The 21,547-nt window shown below is 43.3% G+C and overlaps 1 protein-coding gene across 4 annotated transcripts in view; it reads right to left on the bottom strand.

Moving 5' to 3' along the window:
* The window catches only part of LOC141097730 (torsin-1B-like), a 147,100-nt gene that overhangs the window by 82,596 nt on the left and 42,957 nt on the right, over nucleotides 1-21,547 (bottom strand). For 3 of the 4 annotated variants that reach the window (XR_012234033.1, XR_012234032.1, XM_073585103.1), the window contains exons 2-3: nucleotides 14,670-14,845; nucleotides 13,885-14,012 (exon numbers count right to left, since the gene is read on the bottom strand). Coding sequence is in view for 2 of the 4 variants with exons in the window: in XM_073585103.1 (XP_073441204.1) it covers nucleotides 13,885-14,012; nucleotides 14,670-14,845 (304 nt within the window). In the remaining 2 variants the exon portion in view is untranslated. Of the gene's footprint in view, nucleotides 1-9,523; nucleotides 10,194-13,880; nucleotides 14,013-14,669; nucleotides 14,846-21,547 lie in introns of those variants that run through there. The other variant, XM_073585104.1, reaches the window with a different exon arrangement.

The following is a 21,547-nucleotide window of genomic DNA, read 5'->3' as shown; positions in this document are numbered from 1 at the left end:
GTACCGCTGAAAACGTCATCTTGTCCCGAAAAAAAACAAACCGCCATACATAAAGAATAAAGCTGCATGCTCAGGAGAAATTGCACAACAAAATGTATAGTCCATTTTCTCCTGTTACCCTTGCGAAAGTAAAAAAAAAATTAGGTCAAAATTAAAGTTTTTGTGAAAGAAAAGTAAATGTTTATTTTTTTCTTCCACATTCCAAAAATTCCTGTGAAGCACCAGAAGGGTTCATTCTTGAATGTGGTTTTGAGCACCTCGAGGAGTGGAGTTTTTAGAATGGTCTCACTTTTGGGTATTTTATTTCATATAGACCCCTCAAAGTGACTTCAAATGTGAGGTGGTCCCTAAAAAAATGGTTTTGTAAAATGTGTTGAAAAAAAATGAGAAATCGCAGGTCAACTCTTAACCCCTATAACTTCCCAACGAAAAAAAAATTTGGTTCCAAAATTGTGCTGATGTAAAGTAGACATGTGGGAAATGTTATTTATTAACCATTTTGCGTGATAGGACTCTTCAATTTAAGGGCATAAAAATTAAAAGTTGTAAAATAGTGAAATTTTTGCCAAATTTCAGTTTTTTTCACAAATGAACGCCAGTCATATCGAAGAAATTTTACTGCTACCATAAAGTACAATATGTCACAAGAAAATCTCAGAATCAGTGGGATCCGTTGAAGAATTTCAGAGTTATAACTTTATAAAGGGACAGTGGTCAGAATTGTAAAAATTGGCCTGGTCAGAAAGGTGAAAACAGGCTGGGTCGCGAAGGGGTTAATAATTATGGTAATCCTAATTGACCTAAAACGGGAAAGGTTTATTCTGACTTCATGTCAGAGATTGAGAGAAACATGCAGATGTGTCTTTTTATATAGTGTATGGAAACTTCTGGTTTCAACTGTACATATCAGTGCATGCGTGATTTTCACTCGCTGGACGTCTTTCATTTGAAGCGTTCTCCTTCACTAGGCCAAATCAAATCTTTGATCAGCGCAATAAGTTTCTTAAGTTTTATTCATTTTATGTAACTGTATATGCTGTATTGTTTTGTCCCCTTTATATAAATTTTAATAGTTCTCTTCCATTTGTTCTGTAACCCGCTTACCAAAGCCTTACACTACCAGAACCAGGCCTCCAGTCAGCCTGTAAAACACGACTGTTGGTGGCAGTGAGTTGTCATGGGGTCCACAGTGACCGTAACAGGGGTAAATACATATATTCCATGAGTTGGAGTCGGAGGTATATATACACCATATGCTCACTGTCAGCTTCCCATTAGTGGAAACAGCCTGCGGCCTCCTCTGTTGATTGCCGGTCAGTCGCATAATTGTCCAAGCGATAGGGGGCAACATAGAGCTGTTTGCTCCAAAGATAACAGCGGGTGGATCTGCGGGACCTCCCAGACTGCGATCCTTGACAGTCATGTATATAGCTCAGCTATCTTCATCCAGCACAAAGACACTAGTGTAGCAGCAACCAAATGCAAACAGGTCACACATGACACCCATCTCCCTAACCAGTGGATTCCCACTTATCAGACACTTATCTTAAGTTGTGATTATGGACCAATCCTTTAAAGCAAAGGTGGGGGGCTCTGCTTTACATATACCTGTAAAACTAACCACTGTACTTTATATAGCAGTTCCTTTCAGAAGAGCACCACTAAGAACATTTTGGAGAACAGAAAAAGAGGATGAGGATAGTGATAACAGCGAGGATGATGACAGCTATACTCGGAGAAAGAAGACATTTCAAGGCCTGGCAAACATCTTGGGGAGGAAGACGAGAGCAAAAATGAGAGACGACGACGAAGATGACAGGCAGTTCGATGATGGAGACCTAAGAAAGCTGGGCAAAGATCGGAATATGACAGATGTTAAGGAAAAACTGAAAACAGAACAGAAGAGAAGCTCTGACATGTCAGATCCATTAAAAAAGAAAGCTAAAGGTGACCACAAGAAGAAAAAAGATGGTGAGACATCGAAAAAAGACAATAAATCATCACGAACGACAGAGAAACTTCAGAAGACAACTGAAGGGACCTCCAAAAGAGAGGATAAAAATGTGAAAAAGTCAGAAGAGTATAAGCAAGCGAAACCAGCAAAACAAGAAAGGAAGCGGAAAATTCTAAAGGAAATAAAGATGGCCAAGCGTCCCAAACTGAAGAAACTGAAGACCACAATGCTGAAGGAAAATATAAAGACCAAAATTCGCAGGAAGAAAAGATGAGGCTTCCTCTGCTCTTATTCATTTCTTATTGTTTTCCTAAGCATTTCAATAAAAGTGGTTCCGATCCGTCCGGCCACATTACAACCTTAGAAAGGTTACATCATTTTACTCTGTGCATGTTTATGGAGAAGTCATAATTATTTCTGTGGGGCAGCTACAATATCCAATCACTTTCAGATTGTGGGAGCAGCGCTTGGCTCATTTACAAATGCGACCTCCACAAAGACAATCCTAGCCAAGTACTGTGCAGGGGAACTAGAACATAGCAGGTAGCCAGCCGCAGCAGAAGCCACACGCAGAACAGAACCGAGCAGCTAAGTTTTTGCAATCATTAACAACCTCTTCTTAACTGGAGTCCAAACATGGGGTCTCTCTTCTGCTGGTGGAGTCACACTGTGGTTTACTAAATAGATATCAATGCTGAGGTGGTCAGATACATAAAATCAGCGGAGCCCATCAGACTCGTATTACAAAACCACACATATCTGGTACCGTCCAGGAGACGCGGACTTCTACCCATGAAGCAATGCTTTTGTAGGCAATCATTTCTAGAATATGGTGTGCTATGGAAGCAGAACATAGAGCGCCACGAAAAAAGAGAAAAGACGATTGCTCCAATCTAGCTGGCTCGCTAATGACTAGTATGGAGAAGATGTATGGAGGCTCATGATTTCAGTGCACACAGTGGTGTCTATAGGACGTCCTCCATACAGCAACTCCAATTTAGCGGTATCACTATAGGAATGACTAGTATGGAGAAGATGTATGGAGGCTCATGATTTCTGTGCACACAGTGGTGTCTATAGGACATCCTCCATACAGCACCTCCAATTTAGCGGTATCACTATAGGAATGACTAGAATGGAGATGTATGGAAGCTCATGATTTCTGTGCACACAGTGGTGTCTATAGTACGCCTTCCATGCAGCAACTCTGATCTAGCGGTATCACTATAGGAATGACTAGAATGGAGATAATGTATGGAGGCTCATGATTTCTGTGCACACAGTGGTGTCTATAGGACATCCTCCATACAGCACCTCCAATCTAGCGGTATCACTATAGGAATGACTAGAATGGAGATGTATGGAAGCTCATGATTTCTGTGCACACAGTGGTGTCTATAGGACGTCCTCCATACAGCACCTCCAATCTAGCGGTATCACTATAGGAATGACTAGAATGGAGAAGATGTATGGAAGCTCATGATTTCTGTGCACACAGTGGTGTCTATAGTACGCCTTCCATACAGCAACTCTAATCTAGCGGTATCACTATAGGAATGACTAGAATGGAGAAGATGTATGGAGGCTCATGATTTCTGTGCACACAGTGGTGTCTATAGGACATCCTCCATACAGCACCTCCAATCTAGCGGTATCACTATAGGAATGACTAGAATGGAGATGTATGGAAGCTCATGATTTCTGTGCACACAGTGGTGTCTATAATACGCCTTCCATACAGCACCTCCAATCTAGCGGTATCACTATAGGAATGACTAGAATGGAGAAGATGTATGGAAGCTCATGATTTCTGTGCACACAGTGGTGTCTATAGGACATCCTCCATACAGCACCTCCAATCTAGCGGTATCACTATAGGAATGACTAGAATGGAGATAATGTATGGAAGCTTATGATTTCGATACAGATGTTTTCCATACAGCAACTCCATCATGGCTGGCTTACTACAGAAATAACTACAAAAGAGTTGCTTTGCTACGCTGAAGTTCATTACTTTCTTGCACACAGTAGTGTTTGTTACTGCTCTTCACCCACTGGGTAATATACTATGCTTCATTGAGCTATATGCCTTTTTTATTATTGAGCGCTTAACATTTTGTTCATTTAACAATGTTATAGATCTGTCTTGTGCTGGCCCAGATCTAGTCTTGTGCTGGCCCATGTTTACTACATAGTGCTATATGGCAATTTAATCCATCATATGGGTTTTGTGTTAACATTCTAGCACCTGATATTCAGCTCATTGCACAGTGTTATAGATTGTATTCCTGTGCTGGTCCATGTTTACTATATAGCGCTACATGATATTTTAATCCATTACATTGGTTAATGTATCTTACTATTAAGCGCTTGATTTTTTGCTTATTGCACAGTGTAACACAGTATCTCTTTTTTGTGCTGGCTTATGTTTTACACATAGCGCTATACGGTGGTTCATTATATTATATTGGGTTACATGCCCTTTGTGTTATAGAAGCGCTGGGCAATTTACTTAGTGCATATATTGTGCGCTAGACATTTTCTTCATATAAGCGCTCCTTTTATTGTAGATTGCATTTTTTTGCTGATCCATTCTAACATACAGCGCTATATGTTTATCTGTAGGCTCTGGTCTTGTGCTGGCTCAGATTTAGTCTTGTGCTGGCCCATGTTTACTACATAGTGCTACAGTCATGGCCAAAAGTATTGACACCCCTGCAATTCTGTCAGATAATATTCAGTTTCTTCCTGAAAATGATTGCAAACACAAATTCTTTGGTATTATTATCTTCATTTAATTTGTCTTAAATGAAAAAACACAAAAGAGAATGAAGCAAAAAGCAAAACATTGATCATTTCACACAAAACTCCAAAAATGGGCCGGACAAAAGTATTGGCACCCTCAGCCTAATACTTGGTTGCACAACCTTTAGCCAAAATAACTGCGACCAACCGCTTCCGGTAACCATCAATGAGTTTCTTACAATGCTCTGCTGGAATTTTAGACCATTCTTCTTTGGCAAACTACTCCAGGTCCCTGATATTTGAAGGGTGCCTTCTCCAAACTGCCATTTTTAGATCTCTCCACAGGTGTTCTATGGGATTCAGGTCTGGACTCATTGCTGGCCACCTTAGATGTCTCCAGTGCTTTCTCTCAAACCATTTTCTAGTGCTTTTTGAAGTGTGTTTTGGGTCATTGTCCTGCTGGAAGACCCATGACCTCTGAGGGAGACCCAGCTTTCTCACACTGGGCCCTACATTATGCTGCAAAATTTGTTTGTAGTCTTCAGACTTCATAATGCCATGCACACGGTCAAGCAGTCCAGTGCCAGAGGCAGCAAAGCAACCCCAAAACATCAGGGAACCTCCGCCATGTTTGACTGTAGGGACCGTGTACTTTTCTTTGAATGCCTCTTTTTTCTCCTGTAAACTCTATGTTGATGCTTTTGCCCTAAAAGCTCTACTTTTGTCTCATCTGACCAGAGAACATTCTTCCAAAATGTTTTAGGCTTTTTCAGGTAAGTTTTGGCAAACTCCAGCCTGGCTTTTTTATGTCTCGGGGTAAGAAGTGGAGTCTTCCTGGGTCTCCTACCATACAATCCCTTTTCATTCAGACGCCGACGGATTGTACGGGTTGACACCGTTGTACCCTCGGACTGCAGGGCAGCTTGAACTTGTTTGGATGTTAGTGGAGGTTCTTTATCCAACATCCGCACAATCTTGCGTTGAAATCTATTGTCAATTTTTCTTTTCCGGCCACATCTAGGGAGGTTAGCCACAGTGCCATGGGCTTTAAACTTCTTGATGACACTGTGCACGGTAGACACAGGAACATTCAGGTCTTTGGAGATGGACTTGTAGCCTTGAAATTGCTCATGCTTCCTCACAATTTGGTTTCTCAAGTCCTCAGACAGTTCTTTGGTCTTCTTTCTTTTCTCCATGCTCAATGTGGTACACACAAGGACACAGGACAGAGGTTGAGTCAACTTTAATCCATGTTAACTGGCTGCAAGTGTGATTTAGTTATTGCCAACACCTGTTAGGTGCCACAGGTAAGTTACAGGTGCTGTTAATTACATAAATTAGAGAAGCATCACATGATTTTTTTCAGTGCCAATACTTTTGTCCACCCTCTTTGTTATGTTTGGTGTGGAATTATATCCAATTTGGCTTTAGGACAATTCTTTTTGTGTTTTTTCATTTAAGACAAATTAAATGAAGATAATAATACCAAAGAATTTGTGTTTGCAATCATTTTTAGAAAGAAACTGAGTATTATCTGACAGAATTGCAGGGGTGTCAATACTTTTGGCCATGACTGTATATGGCAATTTAATCTACCACATGGGTTTTGTGTTAACATTCTAGCACCTGATATTCAGCTCATTGCACATTGTTATAGATTGTATTCCTGAGCTGGTCCATGTTTACTATATAGCGCTACATGATATTTTATTCTATCACATTGGTTAATGTACCTTATTATTAAGCGCTTGATTGTTTATTGCATAGTGTAACACAGTCCCCTTTTTTTGTGTTGGTTTATGTTTTACACACAACGCTTTATGGTGGTTTATCATATTATATTGGGTTACATGCCTTCTGTGTTATAGAAGCGCTGGGCAATTTACTTATTGCATATATAGTGCGCTAGACATTTTCTCTACATAAGGCTGGTTTCACATTTGCGTTTTTTAGCGCTGGAAAAAAACGCATATGTGCGCATGCGTTTTTTCCCCTATATTTAACATGGGTGCGCATACCTGCGCGCTTGTAAGCGCATGTATGCGATTTTCATGCGCTGCGTTTTTTTTGGGGTGTGCGTTTGTATTTTCCAGACGCAGCATGTTGCATTTTTTGGCCCTGCAAAAAAGCGCATGCGCACATATGCGCACGTTTTGCGCTAAAAATGGCCATTATAGCCTATGGATGCGCATATGTGCGCACTGGCATGCTCATGTATGCGTTTTTTTGCATATGCGTTTTTTTTTTTTAACCATGGAATTTAGGGGTTTGGGTTAGAGTTAGGGTTAGTTAAGGGGGTTTAGGGTTAGGGTTAGGGTCAGGGTTAGGGTTGGGGTTTGGGTCAGGGTTAGGGTTAAGTATGGTTTTGTTAAGGGTTAGGGTCAGGGTTAGGGTCAGGATTAGGGTTAAGTATGGTTTGGTTAAGGGTTAGGGTCAGGGTTAGGGTCAGGGTTAGGGTTAAGTATGGTTTTGTTAAGGGTTAGGGTCAGGGTTAGGGTCAGGATTAGGGTTAAGTATGGTTTGGTTAAGGGTTAGGGTCAGGGTTAGGGTTAGGGTTAGGGTCAGGGTTAGGGTCAGGGTTAGGGTTAGGGTTAAGTATGGTTTTGTTAAGGGTTAGGGTCAGGGTTAGGGTCAGGATTAGGGTTAAGTATGGTTTGGTTAAGGGTTAGGGTCAGGGTCTGGGTTAGGGTCAGGGTTAGGGTCAGGGTTAGGGTCAGGGTTAGGGTTAAGTATGGTTTTGTTAAGGGTTGGGGTCAGGGTTAGGGTCAGGATTAGGGTTAAGTATGGTTTGGTTAAGGGTTAGGGTCAGGGTTAGGGTTAGGGTCAGGGTTAGGGTTAGGGTTAGGGTCAGGGTTAGGGTTAGGGTTAGGGTCAGGGTTAGGGTTAGGGTTAGTTAGGGTTTAGGGTTTGGGTTAGGGTTAAGTATGATTTGGTTAAGGGTTAGGGTCAGGGTTAGGGTTAGGGTCAGGGTTAGGGTTAGGGTTAGGGTCAGGGTTAGGGTTAGTAAAGTCATGGTTTGGGTTAGTGTGAGGGGCCACCTAATGTTGGAAAAAAACGCAAACGCGGTAAAAACGCACTAAAAACGCATACAAACGCATAAAAACGCTGCGTTTTTTTCATGCATGCTCATAAAAATGCTTGAAAAAAACGCAGCAGTTGTATGCTTTTGTATGCGTTTTTTCAATGCGTTTTTTTGCGGGAAAAACGCGCTGCAAAAAAAAGCAAGTGTGAAACTAGCCTAAGCGCTCCTTTTATTGTAGATTGCATTTTTTTGCTGATCCATTCTAACATATAGCGCTACATATAGTACTTTGAGCTCAGTACTATTTTTTACCCCATTATTATAGCAGTCATTACTTTTTCTTTTTTTCACATTTCCCACTTCTGTGTTTTTTACACATATTATTAATATATATGTCATTTTATCACAATTGCTATATAGCGTTTTATATTTGACTATTTTTTCATTGTGTATTATTATTTTTTATTTGTTTTTCACTTTATTTATATACGTTCACTTTTCTTGCTATTGTATTTGGGGACTATTATATATTTTTGATTTTGTTCATTTCAAATTTTCCTGTGCAGTGGATTAACAAAGTATGTAATTACTAATACATTGAGGTGTTCTGTCTGCCATACTATATAACAATTTTATATGTCTTTTATACATTGTTGCCGTATATTGTGCTAAAATCTATAATAATAAATATTATTTTTGTTATATTTTCTTGATTTTTACTTTTCATATTTACACATTCATCAATTTGTGGTTCATGTACATCACATGGTAGTTCCTTCTTTCTCATATATTACCTGTAGTAGTTCATGAAATGTATGTGAAAAAAACATATATATATATCCCCAAAACAAGTTTATCCCACAGAAAGAGTGCCATATTCTACATTCTCTTGCTTTTCAGTGGAAATGTGCAGCATCCAATCCGTAAAAATCCGTTATTACGCATATATCAAAATTTTATATATATTAACAAGTTCCTGATTATAACGTTTAGGTAGAACATAATCTGAAATGTAGTGACACCCAAAGTCATGCGATAATCGCATCTATAGGATACAGGATTCAGTCATGTCTCTAGGAGTGCAACTTAGAGGGGCTGTCCTCTTCCTCTGGTTCCTACTGGGAAATACGGAGTTGTTAAAGGACTGAAGGGCGCCCCATTATACAGCTTTAATAGACCTGGCCTGTTCACAAGTTCAATTTAGGCGGCAGCTTGTATTGCTTCTATATTGATATCCCCCACACTCATTACTGGTGGTGGTGGGGCTGTAAGATAAAAAGTGCAGGGAACCATTTAATAAAAAACAAGCTGCGCTACCCACTGAAATCCAGCATCACAAGGCTGGATGGCAGAGGTCAAGCAATGGATAAGAAGATTGTGTTGAGTAGGAAGCAAACTATCCATTAAATGGTAGTGGTATACATAAGTGGTTATTGATGCCAACCCAGATCACTCCTGTCCACTGGTGCCGGCTCTAGTTGAGGTGCTGTAGAGGATTACAGGACAAGGGTACAGGTAATGCCAATCATGCCCACCCAGCCATTGTGGATCTAAAGCCATAATTGTTAAATCAGTGCAGATCCCACCTCTCCAGAACGGGGGAAGCCTTCACCCCTTCATTCACACTGGTTCTGGAGCTTATGTGAATAGAGAGGTGGCTGCACAGAAATGCTCTCTGGTCACTTTTATGGGAGTCCCCCCAAAAAAGTCACACTCTACTTTTTGCAGCTCTAATAACAGTGACTAGTGCACGACCACCTCTCCATTCACAGCCGCAGGGAGGGGACCTCATCTGTTATACATTCATGGCATATCTGATGGTTATGCCTTAAATATCTGATAGGAACAACCCTTGAAGCACTGGTAGGGTGGTCCTTGCATGTCCTGCACATGAGCTGGGCAAAGAAAGGGGAAGTCGTCCAGTAATCGCTCCTCTGCTCCTTCAGCGCTGTATCTAGGTGGCATTCACCAGGGTACCAGAATCCTTCTGCTGTAAGTCCAAAGGGGCAATGGAGGAGCCTTCCAAAACTCATTAAATCACTGAAGCAAACGGTAACTAATGATACCCACAATAAGTGTAGTGTTTGCTGAGATCTGTAGGTATAAAATGACATTCAATGTGAATAAAACCCTCCTCAATTCCTGCCATTCATAAACAGAACAGAGGGAGGTGAAGTGTTGGGGCACAGTAAAGTTCTGCAAGTTTGAGGCAGCACGGGTCAGTGCAGCTAAAGTATGAAGTCCAGCTTGGTGGACACGGTTTTACTGCCTTTGTCAGCAAACAGCTTTGTTTCTTTTGGTAAATATGTCATTTCCTTAGCGACCCGAGATGCCAACGTTTCATCCTCGTAAAAGCCGCTAAGTCTGAGCTCCGCCAAAACACATTTCTTCACATGAAGGAACTCCAGAGGCAGAAACGGGACAAAGTAATCTATCAGGTTCTTCTCAGAGAGGCCACTATGCCGAAGCCACCTGGGCAAGGAAGTTAACACAATTAGTCCCACTTATATCCGGGTACAGGGGAGATCTGTGCACTTGCATGGTATGACTGAAGACCCCCATTAGGTAAGTGCTCTTGTACACCATGGCACACAGGTGGTCAGGTTGTATACAGTTAAAGTTGGCCACCTGTTGGATTGTAGACAGGTCAATGACAGCGGCATGGTGCACCAGAAGGTTAATGGGGGTTTTCTTCTTTCAGCTTTTAATTGCACAGGCATGCTCTGTTTAAAAAGAAAAAAAAATGCTTGACACTGCCCCAGATCGCTCCATCGCTGCCCCCAATCTATGCTGACAAGCCCGCAGAGTGCTCAACTAATGGGATCAGGGGTAACACCAAGGTAGATGTCTCATGCCGTCTTCCTCCAATTAGCAGCAGCAGTCACCTGCTACAGTCATGAAGTCACCACTGCAGCAGTATCTGAGATATTCTAACGCATCAGGTATTCTAGAATATGTATGTAGGGAGTCTGTCACCCCATTTTTGCCCCATAAGCTGGGGCCACTGCCATCAGGGTCTTATCTACAGCATTCTGTAATGCTGTATATAAGCCCCCGATGAAACCTGCAAGATTTGAAAAAAGAGTTAGATTATACTCACCCGGGCGTTCGGTTCGGTCCGATGGGTGTCGCCGTCCCGTCAGGCGCTTCCCATCTTCATACGATGATGTCCTCCTCCTTGCTTCTCCCTCAGCTCCTGCGCAGGCATACCGTACTTTCTCTGTCCTATTGAGGGCAGAGCAGAGTACTGCAGTGCGCAGGCGCCGGACCTCTCTGACCTTTCCTGGTGCCTGCGCACTGCAGTACTTTACTCTGCCCTCAACAGGGCAGATAAAGTACGCATGCGCAGGAGCCGAAGGAGAAGCAAGCAGGAGGACGTCATTGTATGAAGATGGGAGGCGATGGACCGGACCGCGACACCCACCGCACACGACTGCGCCCCCGGTGAGTATAATCTAACGTGTTTTTCTTCTCTTTCAGGTTCCATCGGGGGCTTATCTACAGCATTACCGAATGCTGAAGATAAGCCCCTGATGGCGGTGTCCCCAGCTTATGGGGCAAAAATGGGGTGACAGATTCCCTGACCCAGCCAGTTTATACAATTCTGATTACTGACACTATATGAGGCAATTACTCTGGAATGCTTCAACGGATCCCACTGATTCTGAGAATGTTTTTTCATGACATATTGTACTTCATGTAAGTGGTGAAATTTCTGCTATATAACTTGCGTTTATTTATGAAAAAAGTGAAAACTTAGCAAATATTTTTAAAATTTTGCAATTTTCAAACTTTTAATTTTTGTGCCCTTAAATCAGAGTCATATTGCACAAAATAGTTAATAAATAACATTTTCCACATGTCTACTTTACATCAGCACGATTTTGGAAACAATTTTTTTTATTAGGAAATTATAAGGGTTAAAAGCTGACCAGCGATTTCTCATTTTTCCAACAAAATTTGCAAAACCATTTTTTATTAGGGACCACCTCACATTTGAAGTGAGTTGGGGTTCAATGTAACAGAAAATACGTAAAAAGTGACACCATTGTAAAAACAGCACCCCTCAAGGTGCGCAAAACCACATTCAAGAAGCTTGTTAACCCTTCAGGTGCTTCATGAGAACTAAAGCAATGTGGAAGGAAAAAATGAACATTTTAATTTTTTCACAAAAAATTTTTACTTTGGAACCAAACTTTTTTATTTTCACAAGGGTGTCAGGAGAAAATGGACCACAAAACTTGTTGTGCAATTTCTCCTGAGTAAGGAGATAACCCGTATGTGGGGGAAAGCTACTGTTTGGGCGCATGGCAGGGCTCAGAATGGAGAGAGCTCCGTTTGACTTTTTGAACACAAAATTGTCTGGAATCATTGGTGGGTGCCATGTCATGTTTGGAGACCCCATGATGTACCTAGTGGACCCCCACCCCAATTCTAACTGCAACCCTAACACAGCCCTAATCTCATCCGCAACCATAGCCCCAACCCCAGTCCTAACCCTAGCTATAACCCCAACCATAACGGAAGAGAAAACTTTTTTTTGTTTTATTATTTTTCCCTAACTAAGGGGGTGATGAAGGGGAATTTGATTTACTATTTTTCTTTTCTTATTTTGATCACTGTGATAGGGTCTATCACAGTGATCAAAATGAACCAATAGAAAAAAATCTCCTATTGTTGCCAGCCGGCAGATCTCTTCCCGGAAGACAATGCCAAGGGCCGGGGGACACAGCCGGAGGGACCAGAGGACACCGCAGGTATTGGGGGTGGGGGGCCCTATTTCTCTCTCTCCTCTGATGTGCTAGATCATATCAGGGGAGAGAGAAATAAATAGGAAATGGGCCTTTTTTTGGCGGTAGCCAAGACCCCAGAGATTTTCCGACACTGAAGGGAGGGGGAGGTTGCTATAACTTTATTTCTCAGCGCCAATAAGTACCCTTAACTGCCGCTATTAAAAGGCGTATCGGCGGTTGTTAAGGGTTTAAGATTTCTGCTTGTTGTCAGCGAAGAATCTGGTATCCTGTCCTGATCACATCAAAGCAAACAGCTCTCAACATACGTACTACCCGTCAGCAGGGCGTGATCAGGACAGGTTCCCATTCACTGAAAGTAATCAGAGATCTTGTAAACAATGAGACACCTTTATGTATAAAGCACATCAGAAGGACATTATATACTTTGTATCCTGCATTTTTCACCAGTTTTCCCCTGATTATCAGTTGTCACTGACCTAGTGGATAGAGACTAGCTGCTATTATGTCTACCATACACAGCACACACATGCATGAGGGATTCCTACTCTATTGTCTCTATGCAGTACATGTTCAGAAGCAGTAGCATGGAGGACATTATACAGTAGTATTGAGTGTAGCTGTGAATCCAGCTCTGGGGTGACATAAATCATTTACTAAAAAGGTAAGTTGGATCTCTCTGCCTGCTGACAAACTATTCTCCTCCTCACTGTAAATTGGACCTTCAGTAAGATGGCTTTCCATCTTGTTTGGACCAAGTAACCATTTTTCCGAGCGATTGATTATTTTAAATGGAGGTGGGGATGGAGAAGCGGCTCATAAGTGTAGAAAGAAGTAGATTTCTCTGATAAACTATATTACACGGCTTATGTTCACTTGTACTATTGATTTATAAAAAGTTTACGTAAACAATTTAGAGTTTACAACAACATACAGCAACCATTTAAGGAAGCACTCATCCTATCAAAGGCTTTATCCTCTTAATATATTGCAGTTGCAGTCATCATATTATACAGCACTGTGTACTTACAATTGCTCATTTTGCCTTTCTACCTAGATAATTCTTCTCTTTTCCATTAGGTTTATGACATCAGGTGATTAATAACTGACCAGCTGAATCCTTCTTAACTCCATGTAGAAACAGGAGGTCAATTTTCCCTGTATGAGTCATTAGTCACTGCAAAAGTCCCTGGCAGGCAGAGTGGGGGGCAGATGAGTCAGGAGAAAGATAAATGCAGGGACAAGAGACTTCCTTTTTCTACATAGAGCATAGAAAAGAGATGAATAATCTGAGTAGAAAATGACAATTGTAAGTACACAGTGCTATATAATATGATGATTGTACTATATTAAGAGGATACCAACGTTGATGGGAGGAGGGCTTCTCTAAGATCTTGCATGGACGCACTCACTGTTTTTATTATTGAACAGCTCGACTGACAGCACATTCTCCACATCCTTCAGCTCCAGATCTTCTCTCTTTTTTCCAGAACTCCAAAACTGCAGCATCAGTCTATTGACGAGATCATCACCACCATTGCTGAGGGAAAATGACACAGAAAATGCCCCGATGAGGGTTATATTCCAATCTGATTTATTACATTTTTACATACTCAAATAGGCGTTTGACAATCTCCCAGTGAATACAATTCCCTGACGCTTCCCCTTTTGTCAGGTTCAGTGGCGTTCAACCTGCGGCCCTCTAACTTGTCTGATACTGCAATTCCCAGCATGTCCTGTCAGTCTACAGCTCCCAGGACTTGCCATTTCACAACTGGTCAATATTTTAGTACATTAGTCAGTAATTATATCCGTTTCTGGGAAAATTTTCAGTCCACAGTGCTCACCACCTAATTTTACTACAGCCAAAATGGCAAGTACCAGACGGGCACAGGGCATTAGTTACAAGTGACAGCCATGCCCATTATCATCCATAATTTACTAAGAAACAGCGTTCCTTACAACTGGCCTTTTCACCACGATCAGTGGGTCTCAAATGTCAAAGATGAAGACTAGGCCTCGTTGTCCATAGCAACCAATCACAACACAGCTTTCATTTTTTCAAAGCAGTCTAAGAAATGAAAGCTGTGTTCTCATTGGTTGCTGTGAGCAACAGGGCCTGCTTTACTGTTCTTTGGAAGAGAAAGTTTTAGTTGCCTCTATGGAAACTTGTGACACGTGGAGATGGCGGGGGTACCTGAGAAAAATAACGATGGCTTTGCGATAGGAGACGCCATCTATATGCTCATAGTAGTCCAGGAAAGGCTTGATGGCGTCGATAAGACCAGAGTGGAGCTTGTCCATTTCATCAAATATAAATATGGAACGGGCACATTTACTGGTGTTTCCTCGTATCCATGACTGCAGTTGGTCCTGAGGGAGAAGACATATTCCGCTACGTATCACATCCGATTTAGCGCTGCATCCCCTCCACTAAGAACTACAGCAGGCGTCCATACATGGCAGACCTAAAGTCCGGCAGTAGGCCCCACGATTGTGTGCCAAAGAGTTGTTATGGCCACCAGGGGCCAAACACCGGCCTTTACACCTGCCATGTAAGGCACTGTGGTGCTAATAAAAATATGGATATCTTATAGCCTACATATTGTAATATATTGTTTATATGCTTTGATATAGTGTGGTCATTAGACCAAGGGTGGAAAGTATTGCAAATATGAAATATGGCTGTTTGAATCCAAACACTATATATTGCAATATACTATGGTGTAATATAATTAATGATGAACTTAGATACTGAGCCACAAAGCGTTTGCTCTTTGTTAATACCGTAAGACAAGGTTGATAAGGTTTATTGTTCTTTGGTCTTTGAAGCTCTGTGTTTCAAAGATTCCTTATCCTGATTTGCACACAAGAGATATTTGCTTTGACTGAATACTTTCTCTTTACTATACCCTGCCAATTGTGGGGTGGTTGATGGGAAGGAGCTTTCCAACTAATTCTGTGTGGTGTATTCTTACACATGTGCTAGGAAAATTACAAAGACAATAGGAATAACAACTGTATCTTTAATGAATATTTATGCTGCTTGAACAAGGAAGTCTTGTGTTCAATAATAGTATGATGCTCGAAGACAAGGGAGACCAAAATGTTTTATGGTCTCATGTAGCAATGATCATGCATGACATCAATAATCTAGGACCGATTGTGATACACATGGGACAAGTATGCGTGTGTGCCTGGGTTACGATAGGTATCCAGTTTTCAGAATAGGTGATTATGGAAGTCATGCTGCCCATATGCTACCATCTTAGAGCGTTATGCTATGAGCATGAAGAGTTAACTTTATAACAACCAACATATGTTGGACCTGGACAGGCAGCATTGATTGTTAGAGGCAAACAGATCTTGGGTTATAATCAGTAGCAAAACAAAGCTGATGCATTGTGCTATTGTTAAGAGACATGCTAATGGCAAACGAATCTCTGGTTGGTGCAAACAAACTCTAAGATTGTAGTAGGCTATAACAAACAGACCTTGAAGTCTTGTGCAATTTCAAGATTCTGATGATTCAGCCTGTTATGAATGAGTCACCGTAGGAGGCAAAAACAGAAATGCTAGCTAAGTCCAGAAAACCAGAGCAGTTGGCAGCTATCGGATTGCAGACCCCTGAACCTATCAACAACTAGCAGTAGCCATGGGGGGTTCCTACGGTGCCCTAGACCCCTCGATCACAGCCGGAGAGCTATATAGCCTAAAGACAGAAAGGGAAATCTAAACTGCCTCAGAGCAGACCCCAAAGCAATAGGCAGCCCCCAACATATAATGACGGTGAAGCAAGAAGAAAAAACACCAACACAGATAGAAAGATAGACTGAGCAAATGATGGGGCCCAAGCTAACTAGATAGGACAGGATAGGAAAGCTGCTGTCTGTAATCCGCCAAAAACCCTATCAAAACAAGAGCCAACAGACTGACAGAGAAAAAAGGCCCTGAAGACGCTAGGCTTCAAAAAGACTATGTCAGTACTCAGGTATTTTCTGAAGACAGAGCAAACAGACAAAAAGGAATTCAGCTCACCCCAGCAGGGAATGGCAGAATCCAGAAAAGCAAGGCAAAATAAAACCAAAACACAAATGCAAAAAGGCAAAGCAGAAAACTTAGCTTTTGAGGAGCAGGAATCAGACTGGTCTCCTAGAATCCCTCAGAGAAATCACCAGCGAGGCAGAAGGGCGTCGGCTGCCTTATATCCAGTCAGAAATCCCCGTCACCCAGTCATCCTCTACCAGCTCAGGTGCTTGGTAATCAGCCTCACTACCTTCCTTCACCAGAAGAGGGAGTTCATCAGACCTCAATGGTGAAGGGGAAAATGAACTCATAACATCAGCCTAAACATACTGCACAAATGTAACGTGGGAGTTACAACCTGTGTCAATGAGGTTGGGACATTTCAAGAAGGTATCGTGGGTGCACAGTTTCTGTGATTAAAAGACCAGAGTATTTCCTTCTTGTTGACACTGTGGTCTCTCCAGTGGAGAAGTGATGTTGCAATACTACTTGGTAATGTATTGATGCTTATTTCTCTATGTACTATACTTCATATTAATTGTATGATTCACATGAAATGAATTAATTAACAAAACAGGGTACTATTATATTTGCCATTCCATAATTCAGCATTATCCTGATGTAATCTTAATAAATTGTTACATTATTGTTTTACCATAAAACTGTATTCAGTGTGCCTAATTCGTATATTAGTGAGCGTTACGTAAGTAAGGGCGTACCCGCCCTGTCACTTTGATGTGGTAAAACAGGCACCTATCTTTGCCTATTACATAAGGCTTTAACCTCTAGGAGACAGCCATTTTTCCTTTTAGAGCCATAATTTTTTTTTTATTTCCCTATCAATATTAAATTGCGAGGGACGAGTTGTAGTTTTGGGACGAGTTGTAGTTTTAAACACCATTCATTTTACATAGTAAGGTTCTGAAAAAAAAATCCAGGTGGGGAAAAATTTAATAAAAAGAAAAAAAAACCTTTTATTAAGGTTTTGTTATTATAAAAAAAAGTTCCCACCCGTCATATTCTGAGTGTCAATTGTTTTTTTTTCAGCAGATAGTTTTATTGCTGCATCAAGCCTTATTTTTTTCTTTATGGGCTGTAGTTTTCATCCAACATTTTGGGGTCTGTACATTTTTCTGATGAATTTTATATGGAAGGTGACATTGTGATTTGTTTTCCTCTTTAGGGTACATGCCCACGATAAGGAAATGGCAGCACTTTGGACGCCGCGTATTTTAGCGGCATCCAAAACTCTACGCTCTAATCACCCAGTTAAATCTGCATATGTTCACTGAACCATGCGGATTTACTGCATCCAATACATTTACATGGTGGAAATTTCTGTTGCGGAGACTAGAGTCTCCGCTGCAGCTCGTAAGCCTGCACCGGGGACGAGTTTACACAGCATAAAATAGAAGCACAATGTTCGGTGGCCTGGGCTCCTCAGGATTTGAATTAGTGGCCGGGATTCCTCAGGGTCCAATTTTGTGGGTGGGGCCCCTCAGGGTCTGATTTTGTGGGTGTGGCCTCTCAGGGTCCGATTTTGTGGGTGTGGCCCCTCAGGGTCCGATTTTGTGGGTGGGTCCCCTCAGGGTCCAATTTTATGGGTGGGGCCCCTCATGGTCTGATTTTGTGGGTGGGGCCCCTCAGGGTATGATTTTGTGTCCGGGGCCCCTCAGGGTCCGATTTTGTGGCCGGGACCCCTCAGGGTCAGATTTTGTGGCCGGGGCCCCTCAGGGTCTGATTTTGTGGCCGGGGCCCCTCAGGGTCCGATTTTGTGGCCGGGGCCCCTTAGGGCCCGATTTTGTGGCTGGGGCCCCTCAGGGTCCGATTTTGTGGGTGGGGCCCCTCATAGTCCGATTTGGTTGGCGGGGCCCCTCATAGTCCAATTTGGTTGGCGGGGCCCCTCAGGGTCTGATTTTGAGGGCGGGGCCCCTCATGGTCCAATTTTGTGGCTGGGGTCCCTCAGGGTCCGATTTTGTAGGTTGGGCCCCTCAGGATCCGATTTTGAGGGTGGGGCCCCTCAGGGCTTGAATTGTTGGCCGGGATCTCTCAGGCTCATATTTTGTGGGTGTGGCCTCTCTGGGTCTGATTTGGTGGGTGGGGCCACTCTGGGTAAGATTTGGAGGCTGGGGTCGCTCAGCCTCCAATTTGGAGGCCGGGGTCGTTGAGCTTCCGATTTGGAGGCCGAGGTCAAAGAGCCTCCGATTTGGAGGCCGGGGTCGATGAGCTTCCGATTTGGAGGCCGGGGTCGCTCAGCCTCCGATTTGGAGGCCGGGGTCGATGAGCCTCCGATTTGGAGGCCGGGGTGGCTCAGCCTCCGATTTGGAGGCCGGGGTGGCTCAGCCTCCGATTTGGAGGCCGGGGTGGCTCAGCCTCCGATTTGGAGGCCGGGGTGGCTCAGCCTCCGATTTGGAGGCCGGGGTGGCTCAGCCTCCTATTTGGAGGCCGGGGTGGCTCAGCCTCCGATTTGGAGGCCGGGGTGGCTCAGCCTCCGATTTGGAGGCCGGGGTGGCTCAGCCTCCTATTTGGAGGCCGGGGTGGCTCAGCCTCTGATTTGGAGGCCTGGGTCGATCAGCCTCCGATTTGGAGGCCGGGGTGGATCACTCTCTGATTTGGAGGCCGGGGTGGATCAGCCTCCGATTTGGAGGGCGGGGTGGATCAGCCTCCGATTTGGAGGCCGGGGTGGATCAGCCTCCAATTTGGAGACCGGGGTCGTTGAGCTTCCGATTTGGAGGCCGAGGTCAAAGAGCCTCCGATTTGGAGGCCGGGGTCGATGAGCTTCCGATTTGGAGGCCGGGGTCGGTGAGCCTCCGATTTGGCGGCCGGGGTGGCTCAGCCTCCGATTTGGAGGCCGGGGTGGCTCAGCCTCCGATTTGGAGGCCGGGGTGGCTCAGCCTCCGATTTGGAGGCCGGGGTGGCTCAGCCTCCGATTTGGAGGCCGGGGTGGCTCAGTCTCCGATTTGGAGGCCGGGGTGGCTCAGTCTCCGATTTGGAGGCCGGGGTGGCTCAGCCTCCGATTTGGAGGCCGGGGTGGCTCAGCCTCCGATTTGGAGGCCGGGGTGGCTCAGCCTCCGATTTGGAGGCCGGGGTGGCTCAGCCTCCTATTTGGAGGCCGGGGTGGCTCAGCCTCTGATTTGGAGGCCTGGGTCGATCAGCCTCCGATTTGGAGGCCGGGGTGGATCAGCCTCCGATTTGGAGGGTGGGGTGGATCAGCCTCCGATTTGGAGGGCGGGGTGGATCAGCCTCCGATTTGGAGGCCGGGGTGGATCAGCCTCCGATTTGGAGGCCGGGGTGGATCAGCGTCCGATTTGGAGGCCGGGGTGGCTCAGCCTCCGATTTGGAGGCCGGGGTGGCTCAGCCTCCGATTTGGAGGCCGGGGTGGCTCAGTCTCCGATTTGGTGTGTCGGCCCTTTAAGACTCATTTGAGTGCGCTGGCCCTTTAACAATCACTTTGGCGCGTTGGCCCTTTAAGAGCTAGTTTGGCTCACTGGGCTTCTTTTAAATCCACTTTGGCGCACACATTCTTTCTCAGGGGCATGTGTCATGTGATGAAGCTAGATTTGCATTTGTGCTGTGGGTTTCGCTTTAAGAGCTGATATTATGTGGCAGAAGCACTGTGCTGGGGTTCAAGTGAAGTTCGTAGGCGTTGGCATAGTAACTGGGTCTGCCTGCGCATATCAATGAGCTCAACTGTCATTTCAATCGCCTCAGGGCACGTTTTGCCATTTCCTATTGAAAAGCATTGGAGACAGTGCATTCCAATGACGGGAAAAAAAATTTTCAAACGCAAATTGCGCAAAAACTACAAATCCGATCGACACGAAAAATACTTAGCACACCTCTCATGGACGCTGGCTTCGAAACGACACCTCAACGGAGTCTGTGCGTGTAGCGGTTCGGGCCGCATTAATTGCGGAAATCAACTTAATAATAATAAGAAGAAGAAGAATAAGTTAGCAGCGTTCGGATTACAATATAGTGGTTTTTTCAAACCACTATAATAAGTTAGCAGCGTTCGGATTACAATATAGTGGTTTTTTCAAACCACTATAATAAGTTAGCAGCGTTCGGATTACATGATAGTGCTTTCTTTAAAGCACTATAAATAAAAGAAATCGGATTACAATATGTTGTTTGAACCTAGAGGTTCAAGCACCATAATAATCTCCCTTTACCCAAGGACAATTAGTGAAATGTAAAAAAACAACTCCAATAAAAAAACACATGGTGTCAATGCATGCATGATTTGGCTGAAGAAAATAAAATATGTATCTTGTACAGTGAACACTAAGGGTACGTGCCCTCGATCAGGAGCCGCGGCGTTTTGGAAGCGGCTCGCCTGGTCTACGTTCAAAATGCTGCTTTGTACATTACAAGCACAGTGGATGGGAGTTATAGAAATCTCCTGCCCATTGTGCTTCTATTTGATGCTGTGTAAACTCGTCCCCGGTGCAGGCTTACGAGCTGCAGCGGAGACGCTAGTCTCCGCAACAGAAATTTCCACCATGTAAATGTATTGGATGCAGTAAATCCGCATGGTTCAGTGAACATATGCAGATTTAACTGGGTGATTAGAGCGTAGAGTTTTGGATGCCGCTAAAATACGCGGCGTCCAAAGTGCTGCCATTTCCTTATCGTGGGCATGTACCCTAAAGAGGAAAACAAATCACAATGTCACCTTCCATATAAAATTCATCAGAAAAATGTACAGACCCCAAAATGTTGGAAGAAAACTACAGCCCATAAAGAAAAAAATAAGGCTTGATGCAGCAATAAAACTATCTGCTGAAAAAAAAACAATTGACACTCAGAATATGACGGGTGGGAACTTTTTTTTATAATAACAAAACCTTAATAAAAGGTTTTTTTTTCTTTTTATTAAATTTTTCCCCACCTGGATTTTTTTTTCAGAACCTTACTATGTAAAATGAATGGTGTTTAAAACTACAACTCGTCCCATAAAAAACAAGACCTCGCAATTTAATATTGATAGGGAAATAAAAAAAAAATTATGGCTCTAAAAGGAAAAATGGCTGTCTCCTAGAGGTT

This window comes from Dendrobates tinctorius, unplaced genomic scaffold, assembly GCF_039654945.1.
Source record: "Dendrobates tinctorius isolate UK_male_01 unplaced genomic scaffold, ASM3965494v1 ptg000086l, whole genome shotgun sequence".
In the NCBI taxonomy this organism is placed as follows: domain Eukaryota; kingdom Metazoa; phylum Chordata; class Amphibia; order Anura; family Dendrobatidae; genus Dendrobates; species Dendrobates tinctorius.
The sequence above is the reverse complement of the archived record's forward strand: the minus strand, read 5'-3'. Positions and strand labels throughout refer to the sequence as shown.